Raw genomic sequence first — 26,658 nt, forward strand, 5'->3', positions numbered from 1 at the left:
TCTGTCCCATGAGACTGCTGCTGGGAGGTACAGACACAGAACTAGCTCAGTGTTTCCCATGTTATGACTGTAGGGTGGTAGTCTGTCCCATGAGACTGGGAGGTACAGACACAGAACTAGCTCAGTGTTTCCCATGTTATGGCTGTAGGGTGGTAGTCTGTCCCATGAGACTGCTGCTGGGAGGTACAGACACAGAACTAGCTCAGTGTTTACCATGTTATGGCTGTAGGGTGGTAGTCTGTCCATGAGACTGGGAGGTACAGACACAGAACTAGCTCAGTGTTTCCCATGTTATGACTGTAGGGTGGTAGTCTGTCCATGAGACTGGGAGGTACAGACACAGAACTAGCTCAGTGTTTCCCATGTTATGGCTGTAGGGTGGTAGTCTGTCCCATGAGACTGCTGCTGGGAGGTACAGACACAGAACTAGCTCAGTGTTTCCCATGTTATGGCTGTAGGGTGGTAGTCTGTCCCATGAGACTGCTGCTGGGAGGTACAGACACAGAACTATCTCAGTGTTTACCATGTTATGGCTGTAGGGTGGTAGTCTGTCCATGAGACTGCTGCTGGGAGGTACAGACACAGAACTATCCCAGTGTTTCCCATGTTATGGCTGTAGGGTGGTAGTCTGTCCCATGAGACTGCTGCTGGGAGGTACAGACACAGAACTAGCTCAGTGTTTACCATGTTATGGCTGTAGGGTGGTAGTCTGTCCATGAGACTGCTGCTGGGAGGTACAGACACAGAACTATCTCAGTGTTTCCCATGTTATGACTGTAGGGTGGTAGTCTGTCCTATGAGACTGGGAGGTACAGACACAGAACTAGCTCAGTGTTTCCCATGTTATGGCTGTAGGGTGGTAGTCTGTCCATGAGACTGCTGCTGGGAGGTACAGACACAGAACTATCTCAGTGTTTCCCATGTTATGGCTGTAGGGTGGTAGTCTGTCCCATGAGACTGCTGCTGGGAGGTACAGACACAGAACTAGCTCAGTGTTTCCCATGTTATGGCTGTAGGGTGGTAGTCTGTCCCATGAGACTGCTGCTGGGAGGTACAGACACAGAACTAGCTCAGTGTTTCCCATGTTATGGCTGTAGGGTGGTAGTCTGTCCCATGAGACTGCTGCTGGGAGGTACAGACACAGAACTATCTCAGTGTTTCCCATGTTATGACTGTAGGGTGGTAGTCTGTCCATGAGACTGGGAGGTACAGACACAGAACTATCTCAGTGTTTCCCATGTTATGGCTGTAGGGTGGTAGTCTGTCCCATGAGACTGCTGCTGGGAGGTACAGACACAGAACTATCTCAGTGTTTCCCATGTTATGACTGTAGGGTGGTAGTCTGTCCATGAGACTGGGAGGTACAGACACAGAACTATCTCAGTGTTTCCCATGTTATGGCTGTAGGGTGGTAGTCTGTCCCATGAGACTGCTGCTGGGAGGTACAGACACAGAACTATCTCAGTGTTTCCCATGTTATGGCTGTAGGGTGGTAGTCTGTCCCATGAGACTGCTGCTGGGAGGTACAGACACAGAACTAGCTCAGTGTTTCCCATGTTATGGCTGTAGGGTGGTAGTCTGTCCCATGAGACTGCTGCTGGGAGGTACAGACACAGAACTATCTCAGTGTTTCCCATGTTATGGCTGTAGGGTGGTAGTCTGTCCCATGAGACTGCTGCTGGGAGGTACAGACACAGAACTAGCTCAGTGTTTCCCATGTTATGGCTGTAGGGTGGTAGTCTGTCCCATGAGACTGCTGCTGGGAGGTACAGACACAGAACTAGCTCAGTGTTTACCATGTTATGACTGTAGGGTGGTAGTCTGTCCCATGAGACTGGGAGGTACAGACACAGAACTAGCTCAGTGTTTACCATGTTATGGCTGTAGGGTGGTAGTCTGTCCCATGAGACTGGGAGGTACAGACACAGAACTATCCCAGTGTTTCCCATGTTATGGCTGTAGGGTGGTAGTCTGTCCCATGAGACTGCTGCTGGGAGGTACAGACACAGAACTAGCTCAGTGTTTCCCATGTTATGGCTGTAGGGTGGTAGTCTGTCCCATGAGACTGCTGCTGGGAGGTACAGACACAGAACTATCTCAGTGTTTCCCATGTTATGGCTGTAGGGTGGTAGTCTGTCCCATGAGACTGCTGCTGGGAGGTACAGACACAGAACTAGCTCAGTGTTTCCCATGTTATGGCTGTAGGGTGGTAGTCTGTCCCATGAGACTGCTGCTGGGAGGTACAGACACAGAACTAGCTCAGTGTTTCCCATGTTATGGCTGTAGGGTGGTAGTCTGTCCCATGAGACTGCTGCTGGGAGGTACAGACACAGAACTATCTCAGTGTTTACCATGTTATGGCTGTAGGGTGGTAGTCTGTCCCATGAGACTGCTGCTGGGAGGTACAGACACAGAACTAGCTCAGTGTTTCCCATGTTATGGCTGTAGGGTGGTAGTCTGTCCCATGAGACTGCTGCTGGGAGGTACAGACACAGAACTATCTCAGTGTTTCCCATGTTATGGCTGTAGGGTGGTAGTCTGTCCCATGAGACTGCTGCTGGGAGGTACAGACACAGAACTAGCTCAGTGTTTCCCATGTTATGGCTGTAGGGTGGTAGTCTGTCCCATGAGACTGCTGCTGGGAGGTACAGACACAGAACTAGCTCAGTGTTTCCCATGTTATGGCTGTAGGGTGGTAGTCTGTCCCATGAGACTGCTGCTGGGAGGTACAGACACAGAACTAGCTCAGTGTTTACCATGTTATGGCTGTAGGGTGGTAGTCTGTCCCATGAGACTGCTGCTGGGAGGTACAGACACAGAACTAGCTCAGTGTTTCCCATGTTATGGCTGTAGGGTGGTAGTCTGTCCCATGAGACTGCTGCTGGGAGGTACAGACACAGAACTAGCTCAGTGTTTCCCATGTTATGGCTGTAGGGTGGTAGTCTGTCCCATGAGACTGCTGCTGGGAGGTACAGACACAGAACTAGCTCAGTGTTTCCCATGTTATGGCTGTAGGGTGGTAGTCTGTCCCATGAGACTGCTGCTGGGAGGTACAGACACAGAACTAGCTCAGTGTTTCCCATGTTATGGCTGTAGGGTGGTAGTCTGTCCCATGAGACTGCTGCTGGGAGGTACAGACACAGAACTAGCTCAGTGTTTACCATGTTATGGCTGTAGGGTGGTAGTCTGTCCCATGAGACTGCTGCTGGGAGGTACAGACACAGAATTATCTCAGTGTTTCCCATGTTATGGCTGTAGGGTGGTAGTCTGTCCATGAGACTGCTGCTGGGAGGTACAGACACAGAACTATCTCAGTGTTTACCATGTTATGGCTGTAGGGTGGTAGTCTGTCCCATGAGACTGCTGCTGGGAGGTACAGACACAGAACTAGCTCAGTGTTTCCCATGTTATGGCTGTAGGGTGGTAGTCTGTCCCATGAGACTGCTGCTGGGAGGTACAGACACAGAACTAGCTCAGTGTTTCCCATGTTATGGCTGTAGGGTGGTAGTCTGTCCCATGAGACTGGGAGGTACAGACACAGAACTAGCTCAGTGTTTCCCATGTTATGGCTGTAGGGTGGTAGTCTGTCCCATGAGACTGCTGCTGGGAGGTACAGACACAGAACTAGCTCAGTGTTTCCCATGTTATGGCTGTAGGGTGGTAGTCTGTCCCATGAGACTGCTGCTGGGAGGTACAAACAGCTGATATAAATACCAGTCGATGTAGAGAGAGAGACAGGCTTTACGTCCCATCAAACAGCTGATATAAATACCCGTAGATGTAGAGAGAGAGAGAGAGACAGGTTTATGTCCCATCAAACAGCTGATTGAAATACCCGTCGATGTAGAGAGAGAGACAGGTTTATGTCCCATCAAACAGCTGATTGAAATACCAGTCGATGTAGAGAGAGAGACAGGTTTATGTCCCATCAAACAGCTGATTGAAATACCAGTCGATGTAGAGAGAGAGACAGGTTTATGTCCCATCAAACAGCTGATATAATTACCAGTCGATGTAGAGAGAGAGACAGGTTTATGTCCCATCAAACAGCTGATTGAAATACCAGTCGATGTAGAGAGAGAGACAGGTTTACGTCCCATCAAACAGCTGATTGAAATACCAGTCGATGTAGAGAGAGAGACAGGTTTATGTCCCATCAAACAGCTGATATAAATACCCGTCGATGTAGAGAGAGAGACAGGTTTATGTCCCATCAAACAGCTGATATAAATACCAGTCGATGTAGAGAGAGAGACAGGTTTATGTCCCATCAAACAGCTGATATAAATACCCGTCGATGTAGAGAGAGACAGGTTTACGTCCCACCAAACAGCTGATTGAAATGATAATCCTAGTCATATTAGCATCCCATGCTAGTTGATAGTCCTAGTCATATTAGCATCCCATGCTATTTGATAGTCCTAGTCATATTAGCATCCCATGCTAGTTGATAGTCCTAGTCATATTAGCATCCCATGCTAGTTGATAGTCCTAGTCATATTAGCATCCCATGCTAGTTGATAGTCCTAGTCATATTAGCATCCCATGCTAGTTGATAGTCCTAGTCATATTAGCATCCCATGCTAGTTGATAGTCCTAGTCATATTAGCATCCCATGCTAGTTGATAGTCCTAGTCATATTAGCATCCCATGCTAGTTGATAGTCCTAGTCATATTAGCATCCCATGCTAGTTGATAGTCCTAGTCATATTAGCATCCCATGCTAGTTGATGATAGTCCTAGTCATATTAGCAACCCGTGCTAGTTGATGATAATCCTAGTCATATTAGCAACCTGTGCTAGTTGATGATAATCCTAGTCATATTAGCAACCTGTGCTAGTTGATGATAACCCTAGTCATATTAGCATCCCGTGCTAGTTGATAGTCCTAGTCATATTAGCATCCCGTGCTAGTTGATGATAATATAAGTCATATTAGCATTCCGTGCTAGTTGATAATATAAGTCATATTAGCAGCCCGTGCTAGTTGATGATAACCCTAGTCATATTAGCATCCCTTGATAGTCCTAGTCATATTAGCATCCCATGCTAGTTGATGATGATACTAGTCATATTAGCATCCCATGCTAGTTGATGATGATACTAGTCATATTAGCATCCCGTGCTAGTTGATGATGATACTAGTCATATTAGCATCCCGTGCTAGTTGATGATGATACTAGTCATATTAGCATCCCTTGATAGTCCTAGTCATATTAGCATCCCATGCTAGTTGATGATGATACTAGTCATATTAGCATCCCATGCTAGTTGATGATGATACTATTCATATTAGCATCCCATGCTAGTTGATGATGATACTAGTCATATTAGCATCCCATGCTAGTTGATGATGATACTAGTCATATTAGCATCCCATGCTAGTTGATGATGATACTAGTCATATTAGCATCCCGTGCTAGTTGATGATGATACTAGTCATATTAGCATCCCGTGCTAGTTGATGATGATACTAGTCATATTAGCATCCCGTGCTAGTTGATGATGATACTAGTCATATTAGCATCCCGTGCTAGTTGATGATGATACTAGTCATATTAGCATCCCGTGCTAGTTGATGATGATACTAGTCATATTAGCATCCCGTGCTAGTTGACTATCGTCCCAGAGTGTGTTCTGGAATAGGCTGTTTCTTTCTCGACAAGCTGACCAATAGGACAGGTCAACTTTTCTACTATGGGGGGATCGTAGATGGACACAAGCTAGTGATTTTGTTGTTCGTTTATCGTCTTGTTGGCTGAGGAAAAGTGGACAGATACATTTTAACATCTTCAAAGTGCTATCGATTCTATGACTTTCAGTGCTTCTCTCTCCCCTCTCAGCAGACCCAGTTCTCTCTGTTAGGATCTAATGGGTGATCTCCTCTCTCTCTCCTCTCAGCAGAACCCAGTCCTCTCTGTTAGGATCTAATGGGTGATCTCCTCTCTCTCCTCTCAGCAGAACCCAGTCCTCTCTGTTAGGATCTAATGGGTGATCTCCTCTCTCTCTCCTCTCAGCAGAACCCAGTCCTCTCTGTTAGGATCTAATGGGTGATCTCCTCTCTCTCCTCCCAGTCCTCTCTGTTAGGATCTAATGGGTGATCTCCTCTCTCTCCTCCCAGCAGTCCTCTCTGTTAGGATCTAATGGGTGATCTCCTCTCTCTCCTCTCAGCAGACCCAGTCCTCTCTGTTAGGATCTAATGGGTGATCTCCTCTCTCTCCGCCCAGTCCTCCCTGTTAGGATCTAATGGGTGATCTCCTCTCTCTCCTCTCAGCAGACCCAGTCCTCTCTGTTAGGATCTAATGGGTGATCTCCTCTCTCTCTCCTCTCAGCAGGCCCAGTCCTCTCTGTTAGGATCTAATGGGTGATCTCCTCTCTCTCCTCCCAGTCCCCTCTGTTAGGATCTAATGGGTGATCTCCTCTCTCTCTCCTCTCAGCAGACCCAGTCCTCTCTGTTAGGATCTAATGGGTGATCTCCTCTCTCTCCTCTCTGCAGACCCAGGCCTCTCTGTTAGGATCTAATGGGTGATCTCCTCTCTCTCCTCCCAGTCCTCTCTGTTAGGATCTAATGGGTGATCTCCTCTCTCTCTCCTCTCAGCAGGCCCAGTCCTCTCTGTTAGGATCTAATGGGTGATCTCCTCTCTCTCCTCTCAGCAGACCCAGTCCTCTCTGTTAGGATCTAATGGGTGATCTCCTCTCAGCAGACCCAGTCCTCTCTGTTAGGATCTAATGGGTGATCTCCTCTCTCTCTCCTCTCAGCAGACCCAGTCCTCTCTGTTAGGATCTAATGGGTGATCTCCTCTCTCTCCTCTCAGCAGACCCAGTCCTCTCTGTTAGGATCTAATGGGTGATCTCCTCTCTCTCTCCTCTCAGCAGACCCAGTCCTCTCTGTTAGGATCTAATGGGTGATCTCCTCTCTCTCTCCTCCCAGCAGGCCCAGTCCTCTCTGTTAGGATCTAATGGGTGATCTCCTCTCTCTCTCCTCCCAGCAGGCCCAGTCCTCTCTGTTGGGATCTAATGGGTGATCTCCTCTCTCTCCTCTCAGCAGACCCAGTCCTCTCTGTTAGGATCTAATGGGTGATCTCCTCTCTCTCCTCCCAGTCCTCTCTGTTAGGATCTAATGGGTGATCTCCTCTCTCTCCTCTCAGCAGGCCCAGTCCTCTCTGTTAGGATCTAATGGGTGATCTCCTCTCTCTCCTCTCAGCAGGCCCAGTCCTCTCTGTTAGGATCTAATGGGTGATCTCCTCTCTCTCCTCCCAGCAGGCCCAGTCCTCTCTGTTAGGATCTAATGGGTGATCTCCTCTCTCTCCTCCCAGTCCTCTCTGTTAGGATCTAATGGGTGATCTCCTCTCTCTCTCCTCTCAGCAGGCCCAGTCCTCTCTGTTAGGATCTAATGGGTGATCTCCTCTCTCTCCTCTCAGCAGACCCAGTCCTCTCTGTTAGGATCTAATGGGTGATCTCCTCTCTCTCCTCTCAGCAGACCCAGTCCTCTCTGTTAGGATCTAATGGGTGATCTCCTCTCAGCAGACCCAGTCCTCTCTGTTAGGATCTAATGGGTGATCTCCTCTCTCTCTCCTCCCAGCAGGCCCAGTCCTCTCTGTTAGGATCTAATGGGTGATCTCCTCTCTCTCTCCTCCCAGCAGGCCCAGTCCTCTCTGTTAGGATCTAATGGGTGATCTCCTCTCTCTCCTCCCAGTCCTCTCTGTTAGGATCTAATGGGTGATCTCCTCTCTCTCCTCCCAGCAGGCCCAGTCCTCTCTGTTGGATCTGATGGATGTTCCAGGGGGGGGTTCGGCCGACCCCTGGGGGGCAGGAGGAGGAGCTGCCGCCGCACCAGACCCCTGGCAGGCCTATGGTACACACACACACACACACACACACACACACACACACACACACACACACACACACACACACACACACACACACACACACACACACACACACACCGTGTCACAATACCCATACCTGTGCTCTAAATAGCAGGTATTTTGGTAATGTGAAAATATGACGTTTTATCGTATGTGACATGTAGATAGTGGAGTGTTTTAAATGCCAGGATGTAATACTCAGAGGGTTTTCATCTAGTAGAAACCACTGCATCACTAATTAGGAAGAGAATCGTCTTTTTGAGATGTTTGACAACAGCCTGACAATCAGACGAGCTGTTCCCAAATGAACCAATGGGGTGGGGTCCCTGACTCAATACAACAGCCTGACAATCAGAGAAGGTGACGAGCTGTTCCCAAATTAACCAATGGGGTGGGGTCCCTGACTCAATACAACAGCCTGACAATCAGAGAAGGTGACGAGCTGTTCCCAAATGAACCAATGGGGTGGGGTCCCTGACTCAATACAACAGCCTGACAATCAGAGAAGGTGACGAGCTGTTCCCAAATGAACCAATGGGGTGGGGTCCCTGACTCAATACAACAGCCTGACAATCAGAGAAGGTGACGAGCTGTTCCCAAATGAACCAATGGGGGGGGGTCCCTGACTCAATACAACAGCCTGACAATCAGAGAAGGTGACGAGCTGTTCCCAAATTAACCAATGGGGTGGGGTCCCTGACTCAATACAACAGCCTGACAATCAGAGAAGGTGACGAGCTGTTCCCAAATGAACCAATGGGGGGGGGTCCCTGACTCAATACAACAGCCTGACAATCAGAGAAGGTGACGAGCTGTTCCCAAATGAACCAATGGGGGGGTCCCTGACTCAATACAACAGCCTGACAATCAGAGAAGGTGACGAGCTGTTCCCAAATGAACCAATGGGGTGGGGTCCCTGACTCAATACAACAGCCTGACAATCAGAGAAGGTGACGAGCTGTTCCCAAATGAACCAATGGGGTGGGGTCCCTGACTCAATACAACAGCCTGACAATCAGAGAAGGTGACGAGCTGTTCCCAAATGAACCAATGGGGTGGGGTCCCTGACTCAATACAACAGCCTGACAATCAGAGAAGGTGACGAGCTGTTCCCAAATTAACCAATGGGGTGGGGTCCCTGACTCAATACAACAGCCTGACAATCAGAGAAGGTGACGAGCTGTTCCCAAATTAACCAATGGGGTGGGGTCCCTGACTCAATACAACAGCCTGACAATCAGAGAAGGTGACGAGCTGTTCCCAAATTAACCAATGGGGTGGGGTCCCTGACTCAATACAACAGCCTGACAATCAGAGAAGGTGACGAGCTGTTCCCAAATGAACCAATGGGGTGGGGTCCCTGACTCAATACAACAGCCTGACAATCAGAGAAGGTGACGAGCTGTTCCCAAATTAACCAATGGGGTGGGGTCCCTGACTCAATACAACAGCCTGACAATCAGAGAAGGTGACGAGCTGTTCCCAAATTAACCAATGGGGTGGGGTCCCTGACTCAATACAACAGCCTGACAATCAGAGAAGGCGACGAGCTGTTCCCAAATGAACCAATGGGGTGGGGTCCCTGACTCAATACAACAGCCTGACAATCAGAGAAGGTGACGAGCTGTTCCCAAATGAACCAATGGGGTGGGGTCCCTGACTCAATACAACAGCCTGACAATCAGAGAAGGTGACGAGCTGTTCCCAAATTAACCAATGGGGTGGGGTCCCTGACTAAATACAACAGCCTGATAATCAGAGAAGGTGACGAGCTGTTCCCAAATTAACCAATGGGGTGGGGTCCCTGACTAAATACAACAGCCTGATAATCAGAGAAGGTGACGAGCTGTTCCCAAATTAACCAATGGGGTGGGGTCCCTGACTAAATACAACAGCCTGATAATCAGAGAAGGTGACGAGCTGTTCCCAAATTAACCAATGGGGTGGGGTCCCTGACTAAATACAACAGCCTGATAATCAGAGAAGGTGACGAGCTGTTCCCAAATTAACCAATGGGGTGGGGTCCCTGACTCAATACAACAGCCTGATAATCAGAGAAGGTGACGAGCTGTTCCCAAATTAACCAATGGGGTGGGGTCCCTGGCTCAATACAACAGCCTGATAATCAGAGAAGGTGACGAGCTGTTCCCAAATTAACCAATGGGGTGGGGTCCCTGACTCAATACAACAGCCTGACAATCAGAGAAGGTGACGAGCTGTTCCCAAATTAACCAATGGGGTGGGGTCCCTGACTCAATACAACAGCCTGATAATCAGAGAAGGTGACGAGCTGTTCCCAAATTAACCAATGGGGTGGGGTCCCTGACTCAATACAACAGCCTGACAATCAGAGAAGGTGACGAGCTGTTCCCAAATTAACCAATGGGGTGGGGTCCCTGACTCAATACAACAGCCTGACAATCAGAGAAGGTGACGAGCTGTTCCCAAATGAACCAATGGGGTGGGGTCCCTGACTCAATACAACAGCCTGACAATCAGAGAAGGTGACGAGCTGTTCCCAAATTAACCAATGGGGTGGGGTCCCTGACTAAATACAACAGCCTGATAATCAGAGAAGGTGACGAGCTGTTCCCAAATTAACCAATGGGGTGGGGTCCCTGACTAAATACAACAGCCTGATAATCAGAGAAGGTGACGAGCTGTTCCCAAATTAACCAATGGGGTGGGGTCCCTGACTCAATACAACAGCCTGATAATCAGAGAAGGTGACGAGCTGTTCCCAAATTAACCAATGGGGTGGGGTCCCTGGCTCAATACAACAGCCTGATAATCAGAGAAGGTGACGAGCTGTTCCCAAATTAACCAATGGGGTGGGGTCCCTGACTAAATACAATAGATGACAATCAGAGAAGGTGACGAGCTGTTCCCAAATTAACCAATGGGGTGGGGTCCCTGACTCAATACAACAGCCTGACAATCAGAGAAGGTGACGAGCTGTTCCCAAATTAACCAATGGGGTGGGGTCCCTGACTAAATACAATAGATGACAATCAGAGAAGGTGACGAGCTGTTCCCAAATTAACCAATGGGGTGGGGTCCCTGACTCAATACAACAGCCTGATAATCAGAGAAGGTGACGAGCTGTTCCCAAATTAACCAATGGGGTGGGGTCCCTGGCTCAATACAACAGCCTGATAATCAGAGAAGGTGACGAGCTGTTCCCAAATTTACCAATGGGGTGGGGTCCCTGACTCAATACAACAGCCTGACAATCAGAGAAGGTGACGAGCTGTTCCCAAATTAACCAATGGGGTGGGGTCCCTGACTCAATACAACAGCCTGACAATCAGAGAAGGTGACGAGCTGTTCCCAAATTAACCAATGGGGTGGGGTCCCTGACTCAATACAATAGATGATAATCCAGATTAGGGGGACGAGCTGTTCCCAAATGAACCAATGGGGTAGGGTCCCTGACTCAATACAATAGATGATAATCCAGATTAGGGGGACGAGCTGTTCCCAAATGAACCAATGGGGTAGGGTCCCTGACTCAATACAACAGCCTGACAATCAGAGAAGGTGACGAGCTGTTCCCAAATTAACCAATGGGGTGGGGTCCCTGACTCAATACAACAGCCTGACAATCAGAGAAGGTGACGAGCTGTTCCCAAATTAACCAATGGGGGGGGGTCCCGGACTAAATACAATAGATGATAATCCAGATTAGGGGGACGAGCTGTTCTCAAATTAACCAATGGGGTGGGGTCCCTGACTAAATACAATAGATGATAATCCAGATTAGGGGGACGAGCTGTTCTCAAATTAACCAATGGGGTGGGGTCCCTGACTCAATACAACAGCCTGACAATCAGAGAAGGTGACGAGCTGTTCCCAAATTAACCAATGGGGTGGGGTCCCTGACTCAATACAACAGCCTGACAATCAGAGAAGGTGACGAGCTGTTCCCAAATTAACCAATGGGGGGGGGTCCCTGACTAAATACAATAGATGATAATCCAGATTAGGGGGACGAGCTGTTCCCAAATTAACCAATGGGGTGGGGTCCCTGACTAAATACAATAGATGATAATCCAGATTAGGGGGACGAGCTGTTCCCAAATTAACCAATGGGGTGGGGTCCCTGACTAAATACAATAGATGATAATCCAGATTAGGGGGACGAGCTGTTCCCAAATGAACCAATGGGGTAGGGTCCCTGACTCAATACAATAGCTGGTAATCCAGATTAGGGGGACGAGCTGTTCCCAAATTAACCAATGGGGTGGGGTCCCTGACTAAATACAATAGATGATAATCCAGATTAGGGGGACGAGCTGTTCCCAAATTAACCAATGGGGGGGGGGGTGGGGTCCCTGACTAAATACAATAGATGATAATCCAGATTAGGGGGACGAGCTGTTCCCAAATGAACCAATGGGGTGGGGTCCCTGACTCAATACAATAGATGATAATCCAGATTAGGGGGACGAGCTGTTCTCAAATGAACCAATGGGGTGGGGTCCCTGACTCAATACAATAGCTGATAATCCAGATTAGGGGGACGAGCTGTTCTCAAATGAACCAATGGGGTGGGGTCCCTGACTAAATACAACAGCCTGATAATCAGAGAAGGTGACGAGCTGTTCCCAAATTAACCAATGGGGTGGGGTCCCTGACTAAATACAACAGCCTGATAATCAGAGAAGGTGACGAGCTGTTCCCAAATTAACCAATGGGGTGGGGTCCCTGACTCAATACAACAGCCTGATAATCAGAGAAGGTGACGAGCTGTTCCCAAATTAACCAATGGGGTGGGGTCCCTGGCTCAATACAACAGCCTGATAATCAGAGAAGGTGACGAGCTGTTCCCAAATTAACCAATGGGGTGGGGTCCCTGACTAAATACAATAGATGACAATCAGAGAAGGTGACGAGCTGTTCCCAAATTAACCAATGGGGTGGGGTCCCTGACTCAATACAACAGCCTGACAATCAGAGAAGGTGACGAGCTGTTCCCAAATTAACCAATGGGGTGGGGTCCCTGACTAAATACAATAGATGACAATCAGAGAAGGTGACGAGCTGTTCCCAAATTAACCAATGGGGTGGGGTCCCTGACTCAATACAACAGCCTGATAATCAGAGAAGGTGACGAGCTGTTCCCAAATTAACCAATGGGGTGGGGTCCCTGGCTCAATACAACAGCCTGATAATCAGAGAAGGTGACGAGCTGTTCCCAAATTTACCAATGGGGTGGGGTCCCTGACTCAATACAACAGCCTGACAATCAGAGAAGGTGACGAGCTGTTCCCAAATTAACCAATGGGGTGGGGTCCCTGACTCAATACAACAGCCTGACAATCAGAGAAGGTGACGAGCTGTTCCCAAATTAACCAATGGGGTGGGGTCCCTGACTCAATACAATAGATGATAATCCAGATTAGGGGGACGAGCTGTTCCCAAATGAACCAATGGGGTAGGGTCCCTGACTCAATACAATAGATGATAATCCAGATTAGGGGGACGAGCTGTTCCCAAATGAACCAATGGGGTAGGGTCCCTGACTCAATACAACAGCCTGACAATCAGAGAAGGTGACGAGCTGTTCCCAAATTAACCAATGGGGTGGGGTCCCTGACTCAATACAACAGCCTGACAATCAGAGAAGGTGACGAGCTGTTCCCAAATTAACCAATGGGGGGGGGTCCCGGACTAAATACAATAGATGATAATCCAGATTAGGGGGACGAGCTGTTCTCAAATTAACCAATGGGGTGGGGTCCCTGACTAAATACAATAGATGATAATCCAGATTAGGGGGACGAGCTGTTCTCAAATTAACCAATGGGGTGGGGTCCCTGACTCAATACAACAGCCTGACAATCAGAGAAGGTGACGAGCTGTTCCCAAATTAACCAATGGGGTGGGGTCCCTGACTCAATACAACAGCCTGACAATCAGAGAAGGTGACGAGCTGTTCCCAAATTAACCAATGGGGGGGGGTCCCTGACTAAATACAATAGATGATAATCCAGATTAGGGGGACGAGCTGTTCCCAAATTAACCAATGGGGTGGGGTCCCTGACTAAATACAATAGATGATAATCCAGATTAGGGGGACGAGCTGTTCCCAAATTAACCAATGGGGTGGGGTCCCTGACTAAATACAATAGATGATAATCCAGATTAGGGGGACGAGCTGTTCCCAAATGAACCAATGGGGTAGGGTCCCTGACTCAATACAATAGCTGGTAATCCAGATTAGGGGGACGAGCTGTTCCCAAATTAACCAATGGGGTGGGGTCCCTGACTAAATACAATAGATGATAATCCAGATTAGGGGGACGAGCTGTTCCCAAATTAACCAATGGGGGGGGGGGTGGGGTCCCTGACTCAATACAATAGATGATAATCCAGATTAGGGGGACGAGCTGTTCCCAAATGAACCAATGGGGTGGGGTCCCTGACTCAATACAATAGATGATAATCCAGATTAGGGGGACGAGCTGTTCTCAAATGAACCAATGGGGTGGGGTCCCTGACTCAATACAATAGCTGATAATCCAGATTAGGGGGACGAGCTGTTCTCAAATGAACCAATGGGGTGGGGTCCCTGGCTCAATACAATAGATGATAATCCAGATTAGGGGGACGAGCTGTTCTCAAATGAACCAATGGGGTGGGGTCCCTGACTCAATACAATACCTGATAATCCAGATTAGGGGACGAGCTGTTCCCAAATTAACCAATGGGGTGGGGTCCCTGACTCAATACAATAGATGATAATCCAGATTAGGGGGACGAGCTGTTCCCAAATGAACCAATGGGGTAGGGTCCCTGGCTCAATACAATAGATGATAATCCAGATTAGGGGACGAGCTGTTCCCAAATGAACCAATGGGGTAGGGTCCCTGACTCAATACAATAGTTGATAATCCAGATTAGGGGGACGAGCTGTTCCCAAATGAACCAATGGGGTGGCGTCCCTGACTCAATACAATAGCTGGTAATCCAGATTAGGGGACGAGCTGTACCCAAATGAACCAATGTTCCCAAATTAACCAATGGGGTGGGGTCCCTGACTCAATACAACAGCCTGACAATCAGAGAAGGTGACGAGCTGTTCCCAAATTAACCAATGGGGTGGGGTCCCTGACTCAATACAACAGCCTGACAATCAGAGAAGGTGACGAGCTGTTCCCAAATGAACCAATGGGGTGGGGTCCCTGACTCAATACAACAGCCTGACAATCAGAGAAGGTGACGAGCTGTTCCCAAATTAACCAATGGGGTGGGGTCCCTGACTAAATACAACAGCCTGATAATCAGAGAAGGTGACGAGCTGTTCCCAAATTAACCAATGGGGTGGGGTCCCTGACTAAATACAACAGCCTGATAATCAGAGAAGGTGACGAGCTGTTCCCAAATTAACCAATGGGGTGGGGTCCCTGACTAAATACAACAGCCTGATAATCAGAGAAGGTGACGAGCTGTTCCCAAATTAACCAATGGGGTGGGGTCCCTGGCTCAATACAACAGCCTGATAATCAGAGAAGGTGACGAGCTGTTCCCAAATTAACCAATGGGGTGGGGTCCCTGACTAAATACAATAGATGACAATCAGAGAAGGTGACGAGCTGTTCCCAAATTAACCAATGGGGTGGGGTCCCTGACTCAATACAACAGCCTGACAATCAGAGAAGGTGACGAGCTGTTCCCAAATTAACCAATGGGGTGGGGTCCCTGACTAAATACAATAGATGACAATCAGAGAAGGTGACGAGCTGTTCCCAAATTAACCAATGGGGTGGGGTCCCTGACTCAATACAACAGCCTGACAATCAGAGAAGGTGACGAGCTGTTCCCAAATTAACCAATGGGGTGGGGTCCCTGACTCAATACAACAGCCTGACAATCAGAGAAGGTGACGAGCTGTTCCCAAATTAACCAATGGGGTGGGGTCCCTGACTCAATACAATAGATGATAATCCAGATTAGGGGGACGAGCTGTTCCCAAATGAACCAATGGGGTAGGGTCCCTGACTCAATACAATAGATGATAATCCAGATTAGGGGGACGAGCTGTTCCCAAATGAACCAATGGGGTAGGGTCCCTGACTCAATACAACAGCCTGACAATCAGAGAAGGTGACGAGCTGTTCCCAAATTAACCAATGGGGTGGGGTCCCTGACTCAATACAACAGCCTGACAATCAGAGAAGGTGACGAGCTGTTCCCAAATTAACCAATGGGGGGGGGTCCCGGACTAAATACAATAGATGATAATCCAGATTAGGGGGACGAGCTGTTCTCAAATTAACCAATGGGGTGGGGTCCCTGACTAAATACAATAGATGATAATCCAGATTAGGGGGACGAGCTGTTCTCAAATTAACCAATGGGGTGGGGTCCCTGACTCAATACAACAGCCTGACAATCAGAGAAGGTGACGAGCTGTTCCCAAATTAACCAATGGGGTGGGGTCCCTGACTCAATACAATAGATGATAATCCAGATTAGGGGGACGAGCTGTTCCCAAATGAACCAATGGGGTAGGGTCCCTGACTCAATACAATAGATGATAATCCAGATTAGGGGGACGAGCTGTTCCCAAATGAACCAATGGGGTAGGGTCCCTGACTCAATACAACAGCCTGACAATCAGAGAAGGTGACGAGCTGTTCCCAAATTAACCAATGGGGTGGGGTCCCTGACTCAATACAACAGCCTGACAATCAGAGAAGGTGACGAGCTGTTCCCAAATTAACCAATGGGGGGGGGTCCCGGACTAAATACAATAGATGATAATCCAGATTAGGGGGACGAGCTGTTCTCAAATTAACCAATGGGGTGGGGTCCCTGACTAAATACAATAGATGATAATCCAGATTAGGGGGACGAGCTGTTCTCAAATTAACCAATGGGGTGGGGTCCCTGACTCAATACAACAGCCTGACAATCAGAGAAGGTGACGAGCTGTTCCCAAATTAACCAATGGGGTGGGGTCCCTGACTCAATACAACAGCCTGACAATCAGAGAAGGTGACGAGCTGTTCCCAAATTAACCAATGGGGGGGGGTCCCTGACTAAATACAATAGATGATAATCCAGATTAGGGGGACGAGCTGTTCCCAAATTAACCAATGGGGTGGGGTCCCTGACTAAATACAATAGATGATAATCCAGATTAGGGGGACGAGCTGTTCCCAAATTAACCAATGGGGTGGGGTCCCTGACTAAATACAATAGATGATAATCCAGATTAGGGGGACGAGCTGTTCCCAAATGAACCAATGGGGTAGGGTCCCTGACTCAATACAATAGCTGGTAATCCAGATTAGGGGGACGAGCTGTTCCCAAATTAACCAATGGGGTGGGGTCCCTGACTAAATACAATAGATGATAATCCAGATTAGGGGGACGAGCTGTTCCCAAATTAACCAATGGGGGGGGGGGGTGGGGTCCCTGACTAAATACAATAGATGATAATCCAGATTAGGGGGACGAGCTGTTCCCAAATGAACCAATGGGGTGGGGTCCCTGACTCAATACAACAGCCTGACAATCAGAGAAGGTGACGAGCTGTTCCCAAATTAACCAATGGGGTGGGGTCCCTGACTCAATACAACAGCCTGACAATCAGAGAAGGTGACGAGCTGTTCCCAAATTAACCAATGGGGTGGGGTCCCTGAGCTGTTCCCAAATTAACCAATGGGGTGGGGTCCCTGACTCAATACAACAGCCTGACAATCAGAGAAGGTGACGAGCTGTTCCCAAATTAACCAATGGGGTGGGGTCCCTGACTCAATACAACAGCCTGACAATCAGAGAAGGTGACGAGCTGTTCCCAAATTAACCAATGGGGTGGGGTCCCTGACTCAATACAACAGCCTGACAATCAGAGAAGGTGACGAGCTGTTCCCAAATTAACCAATGGGGTGGGGTCCCTGACTAAATACAATAGATGACAATCAGAGAAGGTGACGAGCTGTTCCCAAATTAACCAATGGGGTGGGGTCCCTGACTCAATACAACAGCCTGACAATCAGAGAAGGTGACGAGCTGTTCCCAAATTAACCAATGGGGTGGGGTCCCTGACTAAATACAATAGATGACAATCAGAGAAGGTGACGAGCTGTTCCCAAATTAACCAATGGGGTGGGGTCCCTGACTCAATACAACAGCCTGACAATCAGAGAAGGTGACGAGCTGTTCCCAAATTAACCAATGGGGTGGGGTCCCTGACTCAATACAATAGATGATAATCCAGATTAGGGGGACGAGCTGTTCCCAAATGAACCAATGGGGTAGGGTCCCTGACTCAATACAATAGATGATAATCCAGATTAGGGGGACGAGCTGTTCCCAAATGAACCAATGGGGTAGGGTCCCTGACTCAATACAACAGCCTGACAATCAGAGAAGGTGACGAGCTGTTCCCAAATTAACCAATGGGGTGGGGTCCCTGACTCAATACAACAGCCTGACAATCAGAGAAGGTGACGAGCTGTTCCCAAATTAACCAATGGGGGGGGGTCCCGGACTAAATACAATAGATGATAATCCAGATTAGGGGGACGAGCTGTTCTCAAATTAACCAATGGGGTGGGGTCCCTGACTAAATACAATAGATGATAATCCAGATTAGGGGGACGAGCTGTTCTCAAATTAACCAATGGGGTGGGGTCCCTGACTCAATACAACAGCCTGACAATCAGAGAAGGTGACGAGCTGTTCCCAAATTAACCAATGGGGTGGGGTCCCTGACTCAATACAACAGCCTGACAATCAGAGAAGGTGACGAGCTGTTCCCAAATTAACCAATGGGGGGGGGTCCCTGACTAAATACAATAGATGATAATCCAGATTAGGGGGACGAGCTGTTCCCAAATTAACCAATGGGGTGGGGTCCCTGACTAAATACAATAGATGATAATCCAGATTAGGGGGACGAGCTGTTCCCAAATTAACCAATGGGGTGGGGTCCCTGACTAAATACAATAGATGATAATCCAGATTAGGGGGACGAGCTGTTCCCAAATGAACCAATGGGGTAGGGTCCCTGACTCAATACAATAGCTGGTAATCCAGATTAGGGGGACGAGCTGTTCCCAAATTAACCAATGGGGTGGGGTCCCTGACTAAATACAATAGATGATAATCCAGATTAGGGGGACGAGCTGTTCCCAAATTAACCAATGGGGGGGGGGGGTGGGGTCCCTGACTAAATACAATAGATGATAATCCAGATTAGGGGGACGAGCTGTTCCCAAATGAACCAATGGGGTGGGGTCCCTGACTCAATACAACAGCCTGACAATCAGAGAAGGTGACGAGCTGTTCCCAAATTAACCAATGGGGTGGGGTCCCTGACTCAATACAACAGCCTGACAATCAGAGAAGGTGACGAGCTGTTCCCAAATTAACCAATGGGGTGGGGTCCCTGAGCTGTTCCCAAATTAACCAATGGGGTGGGGTCCCTGACTCAATACAACAGCCTGACAATCAGAGAAGGTGACGAGCTGTTCCCAAATTAACCAATGGGGTGGGGTCCCTGACTCAATACAACAGCCTGACAATCAGAGAAGGTGACGAGCTGTTCCCAAATTAACCAATGGGGTGGGGTCCCTGACTCAATACAATAGATGTTAATCCAGATTAGGGGGACGAGCTGTTCCCAAATGAACCAATGGGGTAGGGTCCCTGACTCAATACAATAGATGATAATCCAGATTAGGGGGACGAGCTGTTCCCAAATGAACCAATGGGGTAGGGTCCCTGACTCAATACAACAGCCTGACAATCAGAGAAGGTGACGAGCTGTTCCCAAATTAACCAATGGGGTGGGGTCCCTGACTCAATACAACAGCCTGACAATCAGAGAAGGTGACGAGCTGTTCCCAAATTAACCAATGGGGGGGGGTCCCGGACTAAATACAATAGATGATAATCCAGATTAGGGGGACGAGCTGTTCTCAAATTAACCAATGGGGTGGGGTCCCTGACTAAATACAATAGATGATAATCCAGATTAGGGGGACGAGCTGTTCTCAAATTAACCAATGGGGTGGGGTCCCTGACTCAATACAACAGCCTGACAATCAGAGAAGGTGACGAGCTGTTCCCAAATTAACCAATGGGGTGGGGTCCCTGACTCAATACAACAGCCTGACAATCAGAGAAGGTGACGAGCTGTTCCCAAATTAACCAATGGGGGGGGGTCCCTGACTAAATACAATAGATGATAATCCAGATTAGGGGGACGAGCTGTTCCCAAATTAACCAATGGGGTGGGGTCCCTGACTAAATACAATAGATGATAATCCAGATTAGGGGGACGAGCTGTTCCCAAATGAACCAATGGGGTAGGGTCCCTGACTCAATACAATAGCTGGTAATCCAGATTAGGGGGACGAGCTGTTCCCAAATTAACCAATGGGGTGGGGTCCCTGACTAAATACAATAGATGATAATCCAGATTAGGGGGACGAGCTGTTCCCAAATTAACCAATGGGGGGGGGGGGTGGGGTCCCTGACTAAATACAATAGATGATAATCCAGATTAGGGGGACGAGCTGTTCCCAAATGAACCAATGGGGTGGGGTCCCTGACTCAATACAACAGCCTGACAATCAGAGAAGGTGACGAGCTGTTCCCAAATTAACCAATGGGGTGGGGTCCCTGACTCAATACAACAGCCTGACAATCAGAGAAGGTGACGAGCTGTTCCCAAATTAACCAATGGGGGGGGGTCCCTGACTAAATACAATAGATGATAATCCAGATTAGGGGGACGAGCTGTTCCCAAATTAACCAATGGGGTGGGGTCCCTGACTAAATACAATAGATGATAATCCAGATTAGGGGGACGAGCTGTTCCCAAATTAACCAATGGGGTGGGGTCCCTGACTAAATACAATAGATGATAATCCAGATTAGGGGGACGAGCTGTTCCCAAATGAACCAATGGGGTAGGGTCCCTGACTCAATACAATAGCTGGTAATCCAGATTAGGGGGACGAGCTGTTCCCAAATTAACCAATGGGGTGGGGTCCCTGACTAAATACAATAGATGATAATCCAGATTAGGGGGACGAGCTGTTCCCAAATTAACCAATGGGGGGGGGGGGTGGGGTCCCTGACTAAATACAATAGATGATAATCCAGATTAGGGGGACGAGCTGTTCCCAAATGAACCAATGGGGTGGGGTCCCTGACTCAATACAACAGCCTGACAATCAGAGAAGGTGACGAGCTGTTCCCAAATTAACCAATGGGGTGGGGTCCCTGACTCAATACAACAGCCTGACAATCAGAGAAGGTGACGAGCTGTTCCCAAATTAACCAATGGGGTGGGGTCCCTGAGCTGTTCCCAAATTAACCAATGGGGTGGGGTCCCTGACTCAATACAACAGCCTGACAATCAGAGAAGGTGACGAGCTGTTCCCAAATTAACCAATGGGGTGGGGTCCCTGACTCAATACAACAGCCTGACAATCAGAGAAGGTGACGAGCTGTTCCCAAATTAACCAATGGGGTGGGGTCCCTGACTCAATACAACAGCCTGACAATCAGAGAAGGTGACGAGCTGTTCCCAAATTAACCAATGGGGTGGGGTCCCTGACTAAATACAATAGATGACAATCAGAGAAGGTGACGAGCTGTTCCCAAATTAACCAATGGGGTGGGGTCCCTGACTCAATACAACAGCCTGACAATCAGAGAAGGTGACGAGCTGTTCCCAAATTAACCAATGGGGTGGGGTCCCTGACTAAATACAATAGATGACAATCAGAGAAGGTGACGAGCTGTTCCCAAATTAACCAATGGGGTGGGGTCCCTGACTCAATACAACAGCCTGACAATCAGAGAAGGTGACGAGCTGTTCCCAAATTAACCAATGGGGTGGGGTCCCTGACTCAATACAATAGATGATAATCCAGATTAGGGGGACGAGCTGTTCCCAAATGAACCAATGGGGTAGGGTCCCTGACTCAATACAATAGATGATAATCCAGATTAGGGGGACGAGCTGTTCCCAAATGAACCAATGGGGTAGGGTCCCTGACTCAATACAACAGCCTGACAATCAGAGAAGGTGACGAGCTGTTCCCAAATTAACCAATGGGGTGGGGTCCCTGACTCAATACAACAGCCTGACAATCAGAGAAGGTGACGAGCTGTTCCCAAATTAACCAATGGGGGGGGGTCCCGGACTAAATACAATAGATGATAATCCAGATTAGGGGGACGAGCTGTTCTCAAATTAACCAATGGGGTGGGGTCCCTGACTAAATACAATAGATGATAATCCAGATTAGGGGGACGAGCTGTTCTCAAATTAACCAATGGGGTGGGGTCCCTGACTCAATACAACAGCCTGACAATCAGAGAAGGTGACGAGCTGTTCCCAAATTAACCAATGGGGTGGGGTCCCTGACTCAATACAACAGCCTGACAATCAGAGAAGGTGACGAGCTGTTCCCAAATTAACCAATGGGGGGGGGTCCCTGACTAAATACAATAGATGATAATCCAGATTAGGGGGACGAGCTGTTCCCAAATTAACCAATGGGGTGGGGTCCCTGACTAAATACAATAGATGATAATCCAGATTAGGGGGACGAGCTGTTCCCAAATTAACCAATGGGGTGGGGTCCCTGACTAAATACAATAGATGATAATCCAGATTAGGGGGACGAGCTGTTCCCAAATGAACCAATGGGGTAGGGTCCCTGACTCAATACAATAGCTGGTAATCCAGATTAGGGGGACGAGCTGTTCCCAAATTAACCAATGGGGTGGGGTCCCTGACTAAATACAATAGATGATAATCCAGATTAGGGGGACGAGCTGTTCCCAAATTAACCAATGGGGGGGGGGGGTGGGGTCCCTGACTAAATACAATAGATGATAATCCAGATTAGGGGGACGAGCTGTTCCCAAATGAACCAATGGGGTGGGGTCCCTGACTCAATACAACAGCCTGACAATCAGAGAAGGTGACGAGCTGTTCCCAAATTAACCAATGGGGTGGGGTCCCTGACTCAATACAACAGCCTGACAATCAGAGAAGGTGACGAGCTGTTCCCAAATTAACCAATGGGGTGGGGTCCCTGAGCTGTTCCCAAATTAACCAATGGGGTGGGGTCCCTGACTCAATACAACAGCCTGACAATCAGAGAAGGTGACGAGCTGTTCCCAAATTAACCAATGGGGTGGGGTCCCTGACTCAATACAACAGCCTGACAATCAGAGAAGGTGACGAGCTGTTCCCAAATTAACCAATGGGGTGGGGTCCCTGACTCAATACAATAGATGTTAATCCAGATTAGGGGGACGAGCTGTTCCCAAATGAACCAATGGGGTAGGGTCCCTGACTCAATACAATAGATGATAATCCAGATTAGGGGGACGAGCTGTTCCCAAATGAACCAATGGGGTAGGGTCCCTGACTCAATACAACAGCCTGACAATCAGAGAAGGTGACGAGCTGTTCCCAAATTAACCAATGGGGTGGGGTCCCTGACTCAATACAACAGCCTGACAATCAGAGAAGGTGACGAGCTGTTCCCAAATTAACCAATGGGGGGGGGTCCCGGACTAAATACAATAGATGATAATCCAGATTAGGGGGACGAGCTGTTCTCAAATTAACCAATGGGGTGGGGTCCCTGACTAAATACAATAGATGATAATCCAGATTAGGGGGACGAGCTGTTCTCAAATTAACCAATGGGGTGGGGTCCCTGACTCAATACAACAGCCTGACAATCAGAGAAGGTGACGAGCTGTTCCCAAATTAACCAATGGGGTGGGGTCCCTGACTCAATACAACAGCCTGACAATCAGAGAAGGTGACGAGCTGTTCCCAAATTAACCAATGGGGGGGGGTCCCTGACTAAATACAATAGATGATAATCCAGATTAGGGGGACGAGCTGTTCCCAAATTAACCAATGGGGTGGGGTCCCTGACTAAATACAATAGATGATAATCCAGATTAGGGGGACGAGCTGTTCCCAAATGAACCAATGGGGTAGGGTCCCTGACTCAATACAATAGCTGGTAATCCAGATTAGGGGGACGAGCTGTTCCCAAATTAACCAATGGGGTGGGGTCCCTGACTAAATACAATAGATGATAATCCAGATTAGGGGGACGAGCTGTTCCCAAATTAACCAATGGGGGGGGGGGTGGGGTCCCTGACTAAATACAATAGATGATAATCCAGATTAGGGGGACGAGCTGTTCCCAAATGAACCAATGGGGTGGGGTCCCTGACTCAATACAATAGATGATAATCCAGATTAGGGGGACGAGCTGTTCTCAAATGAACCAATGGGGTGGGGTCCCTGACTCAATACAATACCTGATAATCCAGATTAGGGGACGAGCTGTTCCCAAATTAACCAATGGGGTGGGGTCCCTGACTCAATACAATAGATGATAATCCAGATTAGGGGGACGAGCTGTTCCCAAATGAACCAATGGGGTAGGGTCCCTGGCTCAATACAATAGATGATAATCCAGATTAGGGGACGAGCTGTTCCCAAATGAACCAATGGGGTAGGGTCCCTGACTCAATACAATAGTTGATAATCCAGATTAGGGGGACGAGCTGTTCCCAAATGAACCAATGGGGTGGCGTCCCTGACTCAATACAATAGCTGGTAATCCAGATTAGGGGACGAGCTGTACCCAAATGAACCAATGGGGTGGGGTCCCTGACTCAATACAATAGCTGATAATCCAGATTAGGGGGACGAGCTGTACCCAAATGAACCAATGGGGTGGGGTCCCTGGCTCAATACAATAGCTGATAATCCAGATTAGGGGGATGAGCTGTTCCCAAATGAATGACTGGGGGGAACCAATGCAAGTGGTCATTAGATGACTCGTTGTCAGCATGTAGGAGGAGGATGTTGATATGTGTTACTTCCTGTATTCAGAGTCTTACTGAACACTGCATTCTAAATAGTATGTAGTATGATTAGTACACAGGATGTAGTTTTAATAAGTAGACGAGACAGATTAGGGACTGGTGTGGAGGAGATAGAGAGAGGAGGGGGGGGAGAGAGAGGGGGGGAGGGAGGAGAGGGGGGGAGAACAGCAATGTGACAGACAGCAGGAATGACTTGTCATCTGTCCACCGGGGGAACTCATGTGGTGTCTGTGTGTCCAGGTGCAGCCCCAAAGCCAGAGGCTCCAGTAGACCCCTGGGGACCCCCGTCCTCCTCTGTTCACCCCATGAAGAGCAGTGATCCCTGGGGAACCAACACTGCTCCTGACCCCTGGGGATCTGGAGGAACACGACCCAACACCTCCTACGCAGGTACATCTCAACACCAGGGTTTAGTTAGCCGGTAGTAGCTGGCCCCTACACCTCAACACCAGGGTTTAGTTAGCCGGTAGTAGCTGGCCCCTACACCTCAACACCAGGGTTTAGTTAGCCGGTAGTAGCTGGCCCCTACACCTCAACGCCAGGGTTTAGTTAGCCGGTAGTAGCTGGCCCCTACACCTCAACACCAGGGTTTAGTTAGCCGGTAGTAGCTGGCTCCTACACCTCAACACCAGGGTTTAGTTAGCCGGTAGTAGCTGGCCCCTACACCTCAACGCCAGGGTTTAGTTAGCCGGTAGTAGCTGGCTCCTAGACCTCAACGCCAGGGTTTAGTTAGCCGGTAGTAGCTGGCTCCTAAACCTCAACACCAGGGTTTAGTTAGCCGGTAGTAGCTGGCTCCTACACCTCAACGCCAGGGTTTAGTTAGCCGGTAGTAGCTGGCTCCTACACCTCAACGCCAGGGTTTAGTTAGCCGGTAGTAGCTGGCTCCTACACCTCAACGCCAGGGTTTAGTTAGCCGGTAGTAGCTGGCTCCTACACCTCAACGCCAGGGTTTAGTTAGCCGGTAGTAGCTGGCCCCTACACCTCAACGCCAGGGTTTAGTTAGCCGGTAGTAGCTGGCTCCTACACCTCAACACCAGGGTTTAGTTAGCCGGTAGTAGCTGGCTCCTACACCTCAACACCAGGGTTTAGTTAGCCGGTAGTAGCTGCCTCCTACACCTCAACGCCAGGGTTTAGTTAGCCGGTAGTAGCTGGCTCCTACACCTCAACGCCAGGGTTTAGTTAGCCAGTAGTAGCTGGCTCCTACACCTCAACACCAGGGTTTAGTTAGCCGGTAGTAGCTGGCTCCTACACCTCAACGCCAGGGTTTAGTTAGCCGGTAGTAGCTGGCTCCTACACCTCAACGCCAGGGTTTAGTTAGCCGGTAGTAGCTGGCTCCTAGACCTCAACGCCAGGGTTTAGTTAGCCGGTGGTAGCTGGCTCCTACACCTCAACACCAGGGTTTAGTTAGCCGGTAGTAGCTGGTACACCTCAACGCCAGGGTTTAGTTAGCCGGTAGTAGCTGGCTCCTACACCTCAACGCCAGGGTTTAGTTAGCCGGTAGTAGCTGGCTCCTACACCTCAACGCCAGGGTTTAGTTAGCCGGTAGTAGCTGGCCCCTACACCTCAACGCCAGGGTTTAGATAGCCGGTAGTAGCTGGCTCCTACACCTCAACGCCAGGGTTTAGTTAGCCGGTAGTAGCTGGCCCCTACACCTCAACACCAGGGTTTAGTTAGCCGGTAGTAGCTGGCTCCTACACCTCAACACCAGGGTTTAGTTAGCCGGTAGTAGCTGGCCCCTACACCTCAACACCAGGGTTTAGTTAGCCGGTAGTAGCTGGCCCCTACACCTCAACACCAGGGTTTAGTTAGCCGGTAGTAGCTGGCTCCTACACCTCAACACCAGGGTTTAGTTAGCCGGTAGTAGCTGGCTCCTACACCTCAA

General features: G+C 48.8%; 1 protein-coding gene across 6 annotated transcripts in view; it reads left to right on the top strand.

Moving 5' to 3' along the window:
• epn2 (epsin 2) overlaps positions 1 to 26,658 on the top strand; it is a 71,044-nt gene that overhangs the window by 26,430 nt on the left and 17,956 nt on the right. For 4 of the 6 annotated variants that reach the window (XM_071390947.1, XM_071390948.1, XM_071390951.1 and 1 more), the window contains 2 exons: positions 7,744 to 7,855; positions 25,017 to 25,166. In XM_071390947.1, the coding sequence (XP_071247048.1) occupies positions 7,744 to 7,855; positions 25,017 to 25,166 (262 nt within the window). The remainder of the gene's footprint in view (positions 1 to 7,743; positions 7,856 to 25,016; positions 25,167 to 26,658) is intronic. The other 2 variants (XM_071390949.1, XM_071390950.1) reach the window with 1 other exon arrangement.

This window comes from Salvelinus alpinus, chromosome 1, assembly GCF_045679555.1.
Source record: "Salvelinus alpinus chromosome 1, SLU_Salpinus.1, whole genome shotgun sequence".
NCBI classification, from domain to species: Eukaryota; Metazoa; Chordata; class Actinopteri; order Salmoniformes; family Salmonidae; genus Salvelinus; species Salvelinus alpinus.